Source organism: Drosophila miranda, chromosome 4, assembly GCF_003369915.1.
Source record: "Drosophila miranda strain MSH22 chromosome 4, D.miranda_PacBio2.1, whole genome shotgun sequence".
NCBI lineage: Eukaryota > Metazoa > Arthropoda > Insecta > Diptera > Drosophilidae > Drosophila > Drosophila miranda.
Genome location: NC_046677.1, coordinates 22,403,187 through 22,418,011, shown reverse-complemented (window position 1 = coordinate 22,418,011; position 14,825 = coordinate 22,403,187). Strand labels below are relative to the sequence as shown.

General features: G+C 41.3%; 1 protein-coding gene across 3 annotated transcripts in view; it reads left to right on the top strand.

Annotated features, from left to right (window-relative positions):
* The window catches only part of LOC108163930 (polypeptide N-acetylgalactosaminyltransferase 2), a 29,675-nt gene that overhangs the window by 12,038 nt on the left and 2,812 nt on the right, over positions 1-14,825 (top strand). For all 3 annotated transcript variants that reach the window (XM_033393394.1, XM_017299463.2, XM_033393393.1), the window contains one exon: positions 14,513-14,797. In XM_033393394.1, the coding sequence (XP_033249285.1) occupies positions 14,513-14,797 (285 nt within the window). The remainder of the gene's footprint in view (positions 1-14,512; positions 14,798-14,825) is intronic.

The window sequence follows — 14,825 nt, the reverse complement described above, 5'->3', positions numbered from 1 at the left end:
AATAAAAGTGATAGAAAATACTGCATACTGAAGGAAGATCTTCTGGTTTTCATTGAAGGATGATTTACTGAACAAAACCTATGAAGTTATATTAAAAAAAATCTCTAGAAATAGTTTTTCCATTATAACACTTGACGGACATCAAATATTCGATATATTTGGTATATTTCTTCATTATGTAGGCAAATCTAGTGTTTCCAGCTTAAATATGGCACTTTAAAATTGAAAAAAGTAGTTCAAATGAAGCTTTTCCAGAAACACAGGTGCCACATGGTAATTTCAATAATAATTTATATAAAATTTGCCTTTCCTGGCATGGACATGCCACAACTGTTGCTTCACTTACTGTTAAAGATCTGTACATTTGTGTTCTATTTAACCCACCCAAGTCCAAGCCAAGACCACCCCCAATCGTCTAGAAATCTTTACCACACTCCATCCCATTTGATGGCTCTGCTCTTTGGCCAGCCAACAAATAAGCATTTTATCAAACAAGTTGTCTTGATTTTTTGATGTTTTGCTGCCAATGGAAACTGGTCAGAGTCAGACCCAAAGAGGGTCCCATACCGATACCAATCCCAATGGAAATTACAAAGTTTATTTGCTTCTTTGGCATTTGGTGGGCCTTTTGACTTACGATGAATAATTAAAGATGCTTATCTGCGTAGACCGACAGACCGAGAGCTGACTTTTGTTGGGTGTTTAGTTTGTTTTTTGTTCTCCAACTAATTTGTCGACAAAGGGGGAGCAGGGCGTGGAGGGGTAGGGGAGTGGTGGTGACAAACTTCTCGCTCAACCGGCTCTGGCTATATCTTTTTGAATGGTCCCCCAACCGGTTATCTACCGGTCTCCTCTCTGCCCTCTGTCTGGCGTGACCATCTGCTGTAGAAGCTCAGATTGGTCGACGCTCTTGATATACTCTTAAAGGGGGTATAGCTAGTCTCTAAGGGACATTGGTACCGCATATCCTGTGGCTTTCAAGGGCATCTTTGTGCCAAAGAGAAGGACCAATGAATGGCCTAAATAGCTATCAGTTTTCATATGTTTACCCCCAATAATTCCCCTCGAAATGCAAGTGTATCTGAACCTTCGACCATTCTTAAGCTACCATATCTTTCTTCTGATAGTTGGTGTGGTTTTTTTTGCGGTCGCTGCTGCTGCCTTTTGCTCTTCTTTTTCGCAGTCTGCCTTCCATTACGCAACGTAACCGTAACCCAACGCATTGAGACAAGGTCGTTTGGTTTCGCTTAATAATTTTACTTTTTTTTTATAGTTTCTCCACCCCCTCCCCATCATCTTCTTTTCTGTGTGTATCCATCGATCTGTGTGTTTGTGTGTGTGTGCTGCTGGCATCTCTAGTTGGTTGTTGCCTCTGGGCCACTTTCAATTTCATTTCGCTGATTTTTATTGTTATTTTACAACTTGTTTGGACTGTTTCTGCTTCCTATTGCCAGCAGCCAGCAGCAGACCCCGAAATGGCATAACAATGATAAATGCGGGCAGGGAAATGATTTTTGTTTCGTGAGCAAAACAAACTGAGCAGCGGTCAGAGGGATTACAAGAGAAAGATAGAGCCAGATACAAGATATATACTCGCACATGTATCTGTAGCTGTATATAGCGGGACAACAAGGAACTGCCACTGACAGCTGGCGCAAGATGAACTTTGAGCCATCAATAAGAGCACTTGAAACCAAGATAAATAGAACGAGAAGAGATATATATTTTTTTGAAGCAATTTTCAAGTGAAAAATGTGTTTGTAGATGGACTAGGGCTTATATGACATTTGGGGGGAATTCGACAACAAATTTACAGGGCAATGGAACGTTAAGATCATCCTGGAGGCAAGTCTATAAGGAATAGTATATGGCTTTGAGTACTTTGAGTAATAATAATAAATATAAAGAATAATCTTCCCTTCTAAAACGAGGCCTCACTGTTATACTGTGGAGTATTTATGTGCTGCTTAGCATGACTAAAAGGTTCAGTGACTCAACGATAAAGAGTATAGGTTGGATATGTTCAATTATTTTCTTAATTGGGGTCTTAAACCATCATTAAAAACCGCTAATGGGCCTCTAAACCTGTAATCTATAGCCATAAACAGGCCTTACACCACTCATTCATGGACCTGTTACACAAACTAATGTTTAACCTTTACCTTAACCTTTGGCCACTTGACCAACTAACACAAATAGTTTTTATTTTTAAATATTTTTGTGACCTAACCCAAGGGTCGTCAAACAGGCTCCAACTCCACCAACTCCACAATAATTATAAAAATAAACAACATCGAATTTTACAAGAGACGAGACGAGACGGGAGGAGACGGGAGGAGCACTTCCCTCGCAGACATAGCTGTTTGCCCAACACTCGTCAACTTAACGTGTCTTTTGCGTCATAAAGTTCAAGTTCATTATGACAGCCAAAAGGAGGAGACGAGACCCAAAGACATGCGAGTACATACAACTACAACAAGCTCTCTGTTACAAGAGCAGTTAACAAGCAGTCATATGGCGAGGGAGCCCCGTGGGCGCCCAAACCAAAAAAACACAAAATATACACCAACACTTCCCTTAAGTGCTACTTCCAGGCGATTACACAAACAAGCAGCCAAACAAAAACAAAAGTGAGATACACAAAAATTGTGGGTCTTTGGAGGGGGGTATTAAATAATTATTATTTAATGATGGCATCTGTCCGAGTTAAGAAACCAAGCCGCACAAAAAGAGAGCTCGTTGAATAGGCGGCAGATAGATGTTGATTTAATTTGGGTCAAAATCTGACCCATATTTCGCACCAGACTTTGGTTTAGATATGATTTGAATAACCATTTCTTTATTCTATATAAATGTGCTTATTATGGAGATCTATTAGGTAGGTTAGGTGTTTCAATCCCTACCACTATATTTGGGGTCACAGATGCCCCGATGATCACGATCCCTTTTACAAAACCTTAAGCCCAAATTGACATTTTAATGCCATCGAAAACCCTCTGCCGTGACTCATGATCAAAAAACATTTAAATGTCAATTTAAAGATTATCATTTAAATACGAAAAACATTTTAAAACTCTGGCAAGTGAAAGTACAACCAAACAGCGATTATACGAGCGAACAGCAGCGACAACAATTGAACAACTCGAGAAAGTCCCAGTCCCAGTCCCCAGTCCCGGCCCGAAGACAGACCCGACAACCAGACAATTCAAATGCATGATATACTGTCTCCAATTGTCGACCGTACCATACCCCATACCATTCGTTTTTTTCTTATTTGATCTCCTCGAAGCCAGCTGAATACCAAAAATGCCTGTTGGGGGTTTTTTCCACCGTTTTTTTTTTCGGACACTTTTAGCCACTTAAGTAGTGGCATTCACCTCCGCTTTTGAGCTTTGGCTAAAAGTTTGCTTCTCCTTTTTTGTGGCCAACTGTGATTCGGTTTGCTGTGTGGGTGTGGGTGTGGGCTTCCGTGTGGTTTGTGGCTTTATTCCCTCAAAAGAGGGCTAGACATTGAAAATTTGCCATAATTGCATTTGGGATGGGTTCGAGCTAAATTGTTTGCAATTTCGCCACAAAGATGACCTTTGCAGTTCAGTTTTAGAAACGTAAACACGTTCGTGGAAATGGATATTACAGTTTCTACTTTAAGTTGGTTTTATTTGAATTTTTAATAGGGTTCAAAAAGTTCAAAACAGTTCAAGCTGTTGTAGAATTTCAGAGCTCTTTGGTGCGATGGCTTGTCTGCTCTCATTTCTGGGAATAACCCTGCTCTGTAGGAGAACCACCCAAATCACAGATTGTAGTTGCTTTGGCAATCTCAAGAGATGCGATCTGTAGATGCGAGCAGCTCTGTGGCAGCCACTTGCATTGTCTGCCTGACTGATGAGGCCACCCACATTTTCAATGACTTGCTTTTCCGGATGAGAGGAGTTTGAGACGTGAAGGAAACGCCAAACAGTAGCTGGTGTTTGCCATAGAGATGGAGAAGGTTGAAAAGAAGGCTAAACCGATGTTCAGGCTATAAAATGGAGAGGAAAAGAGGAGGATGAAAGAGTTGTGTGTGGTTTATGGATAAAAATTAAGTAGCTACGTTATATAGTACGGGATGCAAAAGCAATCCAATTGCAGAGTTCTTCGTTTTATTATAAATAACACGCCGATTTGCAAATGTAAATCAGTTCAGATTCTGATCCTGATCCTACATAACAAATAGTTTTTAGGTTCGAAAACCACTTCTTGGTCTTGTAAATATCCTACAATTATTCTCGGTGCATTTGGTCTGTTTGCTGTCCTAGAATTCACTGCAAAATTGTTTACAGTGATATCTTCCGTTGCCCTTCGTTACGATTTACCGTTGGTTGTCGTCCACTGCCTGTCGCATTGCTGTGCATGATTGTTCTTGCTCGCCGCCTGTCCCATTGCTCTGTAGGAGCTCGTGAGAGAGTGCGTCGGCAGAGAGACGACTCGCTCAGAGAGGATCAAAAGCGACAAGAAGAAGAGAGCGCGCGTTGAGCGTGTTCCTCTGAAAGAGAAAAAGTGACCAGGTATTTGCGTCGCCTGCAATGATTGCTTTTGAGGGAGGGTTTAGCAATGCTCTGAGAGTAGTAGTGGCGTTTGTGGAGTCTGCAATGAGTTGCAATGAAAACAGTTACGAATTCTAATAGCAACATACGACTCTTCGAGAGTCGAAATTTAATAAAATCCTCTAATTTAGCAGCTTGAATAGCTTTAAAGTGAATCAAGTGTTTGCGCAGTCCTCCTCTGCTGCATAAATAATACAAAACATTACTTTGAATCCATTATTAAAACCCCCTGAAGCCCCGGAATGAAGTACATACTTGTGTGCAAATGTTAAAGTGTTTATTTGTAATTAAATACCTTGTGAAATATTCATAATCAAAATGCTAAGCCTAATCACTGGAACGGAATGCTTTGCGTTCAGCCATAAATATTTGAATGTAATAGAAAATCGAAAAAATATGCACTGCCCTGCAATGCATTAATAAATATTTAATCTGTTTTATTAGCTTGATTAGCGAAATTCGAAATGCGGTCAAATATTAGCCCCATTGGCTGTACTAATAAACTAATTAAAACGGTGCCAAATATAATGGATACGTTTCCAAAACCAATTTCCAATATAAATAAACACAGACCGCAACGGCCGCAACGACCACTGCGGATGATGAGGATGATCATGGTTTTGGGGTCACCACAGATACAATTTGGTGCTACTCATTTACCCCGAAGCAGAACAGAACAGAACAATATCTAATTTAACTGTGGAATAAAAATTGCATTTTCCAGCGAAGCGGAATAGCAGAATTCTGCGCATTAATGCGAGTATGTCTCCACATTCGGGCAAATTGTCCTCCCCCCCCCCAACCCAACCAGACCCTAGGCAAACAGTGCATCCATCAACTGATTGTTGAACTGTCTCAAATGTATCTCTATGTGTATCTGTAACGCCAGACCATGAGCCATGCCATGAGTGAGCTCACTGTAGCCTGACTGATGACATGTGCCGGGTCTCCCTTTACGCACAGTGGTTAAAACGTGTGGCAAAACGAAGGAAATACATTATATTTAATTAAAGAATAAGCAAATTAAAATTCATTCATGGAGCACTAAGATACGAGGGTCATTGAATTTGTAAAACTATTATTTCTATTAAATTTTGATTTAAAATATGGTTCTGCATAATACCACATATTTATTCGTTTAGGGATATATAAAAAAGTCATTCCGTAATTTAAGAAAGACAGAGACAGATATTCAGTGTTTAGAATCGGACAGAGGATATTACTGGAATTCAGTATTACGAAAATTAAGTCTTAAGAAAAAAAAACAGAAGGAGGTTATAGAGAGAAACCCCATAATATTAGATCTCAAGTTGACTTTTCGAATAAAATTTAAACATTAGAAAAAACTACGGAGGAAGTTCCATAGGTCGATCCACTATTATCCTATGAAAACGTTCGACTTATGGAGACTTCGTCTTAGTTGGACATAATGTGCTCTTTAAACGCTGTTGCCACCCATTTCACTTCGAAATATATAAAATTTAAGTCAAGAGCTATGGAATTTTAACTGTATATCCATTGAATGTAACGGCTGAAGAGAGACGAGAGTCCTAGCTAAAAACAAGCTTATAAAATTCTACATAAGTACATAGAAGCATGCAGATTTCTGTAAATTTGATGTGCAGAAGCTAATTTACATATAAAATATGTTTTTCACCATCGTTTTCCCTGCCTTTGACCCACAGTGCCTATATATTTCATCTATTTTTTTTTTTTTTTTTTTTTTTGCTGGAGGGCGGTCAGCAGCTGCTGGACTTCTATTTGTGCTTAATCATTGAAAATTCTTTGTGCACATGAGTCAGAGTCACACATTGTCTGGCAAAGAGCAAACGGCACCAAACACCAAAGACAATCAAACACAAAGCAAATCGAGAAAACGAGAAAAAAAAAGCCAAAGTAAGGAAAGCAATAATAGAGTCCACAATTCGTTATAGTTGTCTGCACTATAAATGTATCTGTATCTGAAGAGCGATTCGTTTCGATGCGAGTTTTGTCTTAATGGATGACCCGAATAGGCGGCCACCAGTTGATTGTGAAGTGCGTTAATGTGTGGCAAAGAGTACACATATATTTTCCATGATAATTTCACTGGCTCTGACCTTAATTGATTTTTCACTCTTTCTCTTTTTCTGCTCAGTGAGAGCCGCAAGTCAAAGGTTAAACTCAGTATTGTGTGCCTCTTTTGGGGCAGCCGCAAAGCACCAAGGCAGAGCCGCAGCAATATGCAATAAACCATTGTCAGAGAGAGAGAGGGAGAGAGAGAGGCCCAAGAACGACCCAGCCTGACCGAAATTTATGCAAAGCACTTTCAATATATTTTATGAAGATATCTCTTGTCGCAACCGAGGCACAGCATAGCAGCAGCCCTGTCTTGTCTGCAGGAGGAGTGGTGCTGCCCCCCCGAGGGGTGGCGGAGTCATAGGCACTTGGGCAAAGTCACTCAAAGCGGCAATTTGGACACAAAACATACACAGACACCCAGGCACTTCCCCACACAAAACCTCAAACATGCAACAGCTGCCGCCTGGCTGCAACTTGCAATTTATTGCAGCCTCATCTGCCGCCACTAACTGCAAATGATGCTCCAGAGGCGTGGCAGAGGGCGAGGCTGGCTTCGGTCCTCAACTATGAGTATTATGTGGCGCTCTAAGGCCGCCTCGGGAGCCCAAAAATAAACAACGTAAATGAACTAGGTATTTGGTGGACAACAACTAAGGCCTGGCTGCAAAGCCCTATCGCTGAGAGTTTTTGAATCGGGTTTGGGGGGGTTAGAAGGGTTTCAAAACGAACTATTATTTATTTTAATATTACGCCGATTTCAAGAAGGAATTTATGTTGTTTTTTGTTAGTTTACATTTTTAGAAAGGACTGGTCTTATTTTAATTCAAAAGATAGTCCTTAAGGATGCTTAAATATGCTACAAAATGCAGGTCTTGATGGTTTAGCTTTTCTATAATATTGATCCGATCCAAACCTACTGTTATTATCTAGTAGATATGATCATTCCTTATTAATATTTTCTTTTGGCTTTCTCGTATCTTCAAAATTGTCGGATTTGAGGAGACGGAATATATAATGTTAAACAAAGATACAGTTAAATATCAAGGAAAATGCTGTTAGTGTTGTAAATGACCAATACGATAAGGAATAATCGATCTCATGGCAACACTGCGCATTTGCCCTACTGCTCAGAAGAAGATATCGATGATCTTCGATGAATGAATGTTCCTCGTAGTAAGTCCTACTCTGTATGCAAGAAAACCTTCCTTTAAATCTGTTTCATTGTGCCAAACAATAAATACCATTAAACAGTTGGGTTTTAGCTTCTGAAGTTAGCTGCTTCGGGTCCCAATTAATCGCAAGTTTTACAAGCAGTCACCATAAAATCAAGGCCCAGAAATGGTATTTTTTAGCCAGCAACTCCACCACAAATGCAATAAATATAAAATGCCTAGCAGTAGCAGAAAATAAAATACATGCAGCCATCCCCCACAGCCATCCCCAGCCGGCACCACTTTAATTGGCCACCCATGATCATATCAGCCTGACATTCCCACACAAGCCCCTTCGTAAGCGTCTCGTTTTGATGACTAATTTATGGCCTGACCTTAGCAGAAATAGAAAGGAAGTTCAAGCCCCAAAAGAAACCGAAAAAATAAAAAGTACAAATATATTTATTTAATTGAGTTTTGCAAAACAAAGCGAAACTTGTTTGCTGCAACTGCAACTGCCACTGCCACTGCAGCTGCAGCCCAGAGTGCAGTGCAGGAAGCCAGAGTGTGTTTGTTACCCATCGTTTGGCTGAGGAGGAGATAGCGATGAAGATGCCACACAAATTTTGCTACCAAAACAATTTGCAATTGCTGCTGCTGCTGGTGATGCCGATGCGGCCGCAATTCGGTTGGCATGGCACACAATTTCCATCTCCATCTGTGCCACAGCCGAGGTTGCATAACATGTTGCAGTTGCCACCACACAATCTATCTTTCAACGGCAGCAAGCTGGGGGGCGGGGGCGGGGGCGGGTGTTCGTGTGTGTGCGAGGGTGTTGTGCTGGGAGATTCGAGCACATTGTGAGTTTTTCCCATTAACTTGTTGGGTCAATCTCTCCTCCGGTGTTGCCCCAAAATGCATCGAATAATTATCTGTTTGCTCTACAGGTTCGAACGCTTTTGGGGTCATTGAACAGCTCTCTGCCCGAGTCACCAGCAGCTGGCGATGGGGGTTTCTGTTAACATTTTCTTTATGGCCAATAGTTAAGGTAAAATGCCGGCCCAAAAATTGCCATTAAAGCCAGATACAAATCTTTTGCTCTTCTCGGAGGAAATAAACTCCGAGGTTTTATAATCTATCGTAAAAAATCTAAAGCAAAGTTTGTGCCCAAGAAATTGAGCAATAAAAAAAAAAGGGAAATTGTCTTAGACAGGAAATGTTTGAAAGTGAAAACTATCACGAGTTTTATGGCAAATAAAAAAATAATGAGCTGACGGAAATTGCCCTGCGATGAAAGCTTAGATGCAAATTTGTTCTCAGATGGAAAACTGATTGAACAGCTTTTCAAAGCGAATTACTTCTTGGGATTACCAAGGGTTTCGTATTTTATTTTTATTTACATAAAATATTTGCCCATGTTTTAGTCTTTCAATTAAATTCGTAAAGTTTTCCTCTAGTCTGCTCAATATTCGTATTTATGCATAAATCAACAGAAAATATACCAAACTATATTTAATTGATATTCCACAAAATAAAAGCCCTTTCAGAGACCACTCTTTCTCTCACTTTTTCTGAGTTATTCCAGTATCCTTTTTGTTAAAAAAACTTTTATTGCATGGCCTGAGAGACGGACTGAATAACAAGATTTTGGGGCCCATGTCATGTGGCATAAACGAGTGTGTGTGCACACTTTTAGTCAGAAAATTTGAGTTCAATGGTCGTCGCCTTTCGCTTTGTATTTCTGTATCTTTTTTTGGGGGTGGGCTTGCAGACGAGACGAGAGTTTGTCAATATTTTTTTGATGGCGTGCATAGACTTTTAATTGAATTTTGTTGTTCTTTTGATGGAGACTTGGGTTAGCTGCCCCCTTTGGGCGTGGCCTGCCACAATTTGGACTGCAGCAAAGAAACGAAACGAAACGAAACGAAACGAAGAAACAGATAGCGAAACCGAAACAGATTGCAATCCACGATTAAGTCTCAGACGGCATGCGTTTTTTCTTGTTGGGTGAAAACTACATTTGATACGTTCCAATTACTAAATTATGCAGTTAGGAGCTCTTTCCAGCTCTTTCGATGCGAAAGCATTCAGCTGGAAGACTGCACACACTCTGGGACCAGAGAAACGGAGCCACCAAGCACCAAGATTAAAGAAATCTCTGCCGTTTCTACTCTACTCTCGGCTAACCAAACAAAACCAAACAACAACAAAGATAAAACCAAATAATGGTTAAGGTTGAGTGAATTAGGGGGATACACACTCGTATATGTACAGAGAGACACAAAGAGAGATACAGTAAATGAAGAAAATTAAAATCTTGGCAGCGCTATAGCTAAGAAAAAGAAAATTGTCGCTAATTAGAAAAGGGAATTTTGCAATTTAAAGAAAACCCAAAATGAAGACATTTGTTGGGGCACCGAAAAAAGGCCATCTGTTGGGCATAGAGGGAATAGGGAATAATAGAATGAAAGCAAAGAAGAATGAACAAATTTTAAGAAGGAAACTTTCAACTTTAAAGCGTGGGCTATTAGCTTGGGAAGTCCATCATTCATGATGCGCATCTTGGAAGTCCAGCGGAAGTCCATTTAAAGAAACAGTTCCCTTAGGAACTTCCCTTGGAGAGGCACAGAAACTTCTAAGACAGCAGGAATACGAATTCGAATTCTCTGACAGACTGAGGAAGCTCTTTCCTCTGTGATCTGTGTGTTTGTGGATTATAGAGAGTGCTGGCACCATGGATTGGATAGAGGATAGGGGATACGGGGCGACTGGGGATTTAACCTACAACTAAAGACTAAGGCACGCTGCTATCCTAATCCTCGTTCTTCTGAGTCCGGTCCTATCATGTTTTCATCAGCAAAAATATTACTTAAAATCTATTATTTCTGCCTAGAAAATATTTGTGATGAAAATAGCAGCCTTTGCTTCTTGGGCCGGAAACCAGTGGCCAAATCTTCACCCCAATATTCCACCTAAAATCAAATAAATGGACTGAGACTTCCGAGTGAAAACGATGACTCTATTAGCTTTTGTGGCACCTTTCAGCACCTGCTGCTTGAAGAAATAATCAAACAATTTGGCTAATAAAGTTATTGCTGTTCTGTTTGTTTGCCTCTCCTTTGGGCTTCACTCCCATAACGTATATATCCCGCCCCTTTCGAGATTTATGCCCGTGACTTTTGGGTTAAATTGGCTCAACCATCAGTTATATTTATGGAAGCTTGTCTCAGTTTTGTTATCTGTTCTGTGTATGGGCCTCATAAATCCTAATAATGATTTTCCTTCGCTCCCAATAAAATTAGGAATCTTTTGGAATTTCCATATTCTCTCTCTGTGTGGCCCCAAAAACGCAATCAATGCCATCAAATGGCTCTGAACTCGTTTCAAACCATTTATTTTATCTCTAGCTCTATTTTTGGCTTAAAACATTGAACTCAAGCATTGAACCCCCTGCTCGTTGATGGCCAAAAATGTAAAACTTGCACAAAAACAGACGACATATAAGGCAACCTGTTGCTCTGGTTCGAAATCAACTCGACTCGAAGTTGTAGCTGTTGATATTTTATAGTTTTCTTGCCTCCAAATTAATCTCAATCAATCAATGAGAATTTGATGAACCGATTGGGACTGGACTGGTGGCGGATTTGAGGTCTTGCCGTTGACATTTCGAGTGCGCAAAGAGAATCATCTTTCAATTGACGTCAGCCAAATGGCGTACTCTCCAGAGCATGGCAATATATAGATTAGATGGGACTGCAGGGGGAGTTGATGCCGCCCCCCAAAGGGCAAATAAATTTGCAAATGGAGAGGAATCTTCGCATTACTTTTGGGACTACTCATAAATCTATTCAAGTCGCCCAATTTAATACTGATTTACGAGTACGCCTAATTAGAAGTGGGAGTGGGAGTCTGTGAGCCAATATTGATTTTGGACGCTAAGCCACTCTCGTGTGTGCATTCGGTTGGGCCAATCAGTGGCCGCAGCATCCACTGGCAGCCATTTCAAACAATGAAACTAATTAAGCTGCTCTTTGCGGAGGTGCCTCACGCAACAGACCAGCCCAGCCCAGCCATCATCATTATCATCATCGTCACCGACTATTGCCGAAAATTTGATAAGTTTCCTGCCACAATGCATTCACGGCCTCTTCCTTGGGCCTTCCATTGTGTATACGCTGCGTATACGCAATCCGATTTGCTTTGGCCTGAGTTTTGGCCATAGAAAAGTCGTCCGGAAATGGCAATGTCATGGGCATCGGCATCGGCATCCTTCATGGGCCAGCCAGGCGATGTTTGAGGCTATGAAACTTCAAACTGGTTTGAATTGGTAATTGTGTGCAGATTTTCATGAAATTGACTGCAAATCGAAGGGAGAAGCATGCGAAATTGATCGCTTAAGTGGCAATGAATGCCTCATTCTGAAGGAAGGATTCATAAGGCGAATCATTGTCCAAGACTAATCGAGTTTAAATGGAAACTTTCAACATAGGACTACACAGAGAAATTGAGGAGCAAAGAAAACAATAAATCAACACAAAAGTTTTATAAAATTGAAGTCAAATTTTATTGAATTGAAAAATTATATTTGCTATTTCTATTTTCTATTGTAGTAGCAGCGAGTAGCGAGTTTCAGTAGAAAGTAGTAACGAGTAGCGAGTGACAAGTAACGAGTAACGAGTAGCGAGTGACAAGTAACGAGTAACGAGTAGCGAGTATATTTTTAGCTGCAATTTCATAGCAACCCATAGTAACCACAGCGTTCTGTACTCTATTCTTCGAACATTCTGAAGTGAACATGCGAGTAGTAGCTATAGCAAGCAGTAGCGAGTAGTAGCAAGTAACGAGTAGCGATTATCTTATAGCTTGGATCTCATAGCACCCCATAGTAACCATAGCATTCCGAGCTTCATTCTCCTAACATCTAAATAGTCCAATGAACTAGACTCATGTCAAACTACTTCATTACGCCACACTAGGAAAGGCTTCCAGGCTTCCTTCTTAACCCTCCAACAACACAGAATCCAACTCAATCAATAAAAATAAAACCCAACAGGCATCTGCTGCCCCAGAGGTAGAGGGGCGAATTCCTTCAGCATAATTTGAAGGCACTTTGCCACGGTTGACTGACCGACTGCCGACTACTGTCCATCCGAATTGACAAATGATTCTTTTCAGCTTGCTAAACACTGACCCAATTCCCGGCAGATTGTTATACGCTATACGTTATCCCAAGTTGATTATTAATTGCTCTTTTGCATTGAATCTATTTGTCATGAGTGGGGGCCGTGGGGGGGCCGTGGGCCCTTCTAACTCTGATTTATGTGTGGCAGCAGCGTATTGAAAGCGATTTCTTTGGCTGACTTTGGCACTTTCTGTTGAATGCTGCGTATGCGTGATTTTAATTTTAAGTGAACCATTCTTTCGCCTCGCTATTGTGCTCTTTCTTGGCCTGGCCCTCTCTCTCTCGTTTGGCATTCCCTTTCCATTTCGTTGGGGTTGGGGTTGAACGTGGCGTCGTTCGTGGGACGTGCTGCCTTTTAGCGACAATTTTAAACGCATTTTCAACACTTACCACGGTCCTTGTCCTCTTCGCTTTTTCTTTCTTTGTAAGCCCTTTTTTTGGAACAGATTCATTTGATATGCAAGATTCCACTTGACAGCTTTTGCCATTTAAAATATATTTCAGAGGTGCTTGCATTGATAAATTATTTAGAATGTTCCCAAATATAGACTCTGTCTCTGTGTCCTTTTTCTATATTTCAATAGACTGGAGTCCTCCGACAAAGAAGTTGTGTGCCTGGGGAGGTGGGGGATTCAATGGTTTTGTCTCAAGGTTACATTGATGTCTGTCTGCTTGGCTGCGGGGCATTGATGGCCTTTTTGTGTCTGTCTCTGTGTTTCGTTTTCGATAGAACCCAGACACATTGTCATAAATTCTTTCAAGGCTGTTTGGTCAGATTTTTCTAGCGATATGTTTGCTCAAACAGGGTTCGATATGTTTTATTACTTTCACAATTTCAATGCCAAAAAATACTCAATTTTGTGGAAAGCAATGCCAATCTATGGAATCATCGACTCAGTTCAAAAAGAGCCTTCCACAAACCCTTGTTGCTGCTTCTTTATGAGTATTTATCGACACTTAGGAGCCAAGAAACAATAAAGACACTGAACAGACAGATTTGTGGATCCACAAATGGACTTGGCCAGGCCTAAAATCGTTTGGTTAACCACAAGAGTCCTGGCAGTCGCCCTTTAAAGATTCTGGTGTGTGTGATTCTGGTACAAGTACAAAACCCTCGGATGAATCTCGGACATTGTTGAAACTGGGTCGTGGTCGGTGCCGGGGGTTCCTGGTAACATTTGCAATTTATAGATTAATAATTTTAAAGCCAGCACGAAAGCAGTTGGGAATGGTTTCGTTTTAGTTGCTGGTCGGGTTCTGTGCCATCCTGTTTCTGTTATTTTGTGTTGTATTGTGCCTGCGGGAGAACTTTGGCAAAAACTTGGCCATAAACCTGCACGAAACCCCCAACACAAGCAATTGTATCCCTTCCCCGACCATATCCACCATGTCCCGAGCACAATTGCTCTCAGCTGAGTTGAGTTATTGCCCCGAACGGGGCGTCAACGCACTCCGGACGTCGCCAATGTGGCGCAGATTAAAGAAATAAATTAAAACACTTGTCTCCCTTTTCTCGGGGCTTCGTGTGCTTTTAGGTGGAAAATCGTGCACTGCGGCTACGTGAGGTGGCAACGGCCATGCAGCAGCAGTTCCAGGACGACTCCTCGTCGGTGGCGGCTGCGGCGGCGGCGGCGGCGGCAGGAGCATCCACAGTCCGGCTCTGGGCACCGGCCGGAGGCGGGGTGGGAGGAATCGGTGGCAGTGGGGCCGATGATCCCGGCGGCAATGTCATTCTAATCGGTTCGGTTAAGGACTTTGAGCGCAATGCGGTCCATGGCCTGAAATTGAATGGAATTGTGGCGCTGGAAGAGACGTCGCAGGTGAGGATTTTGCACACAGACTGTGGTT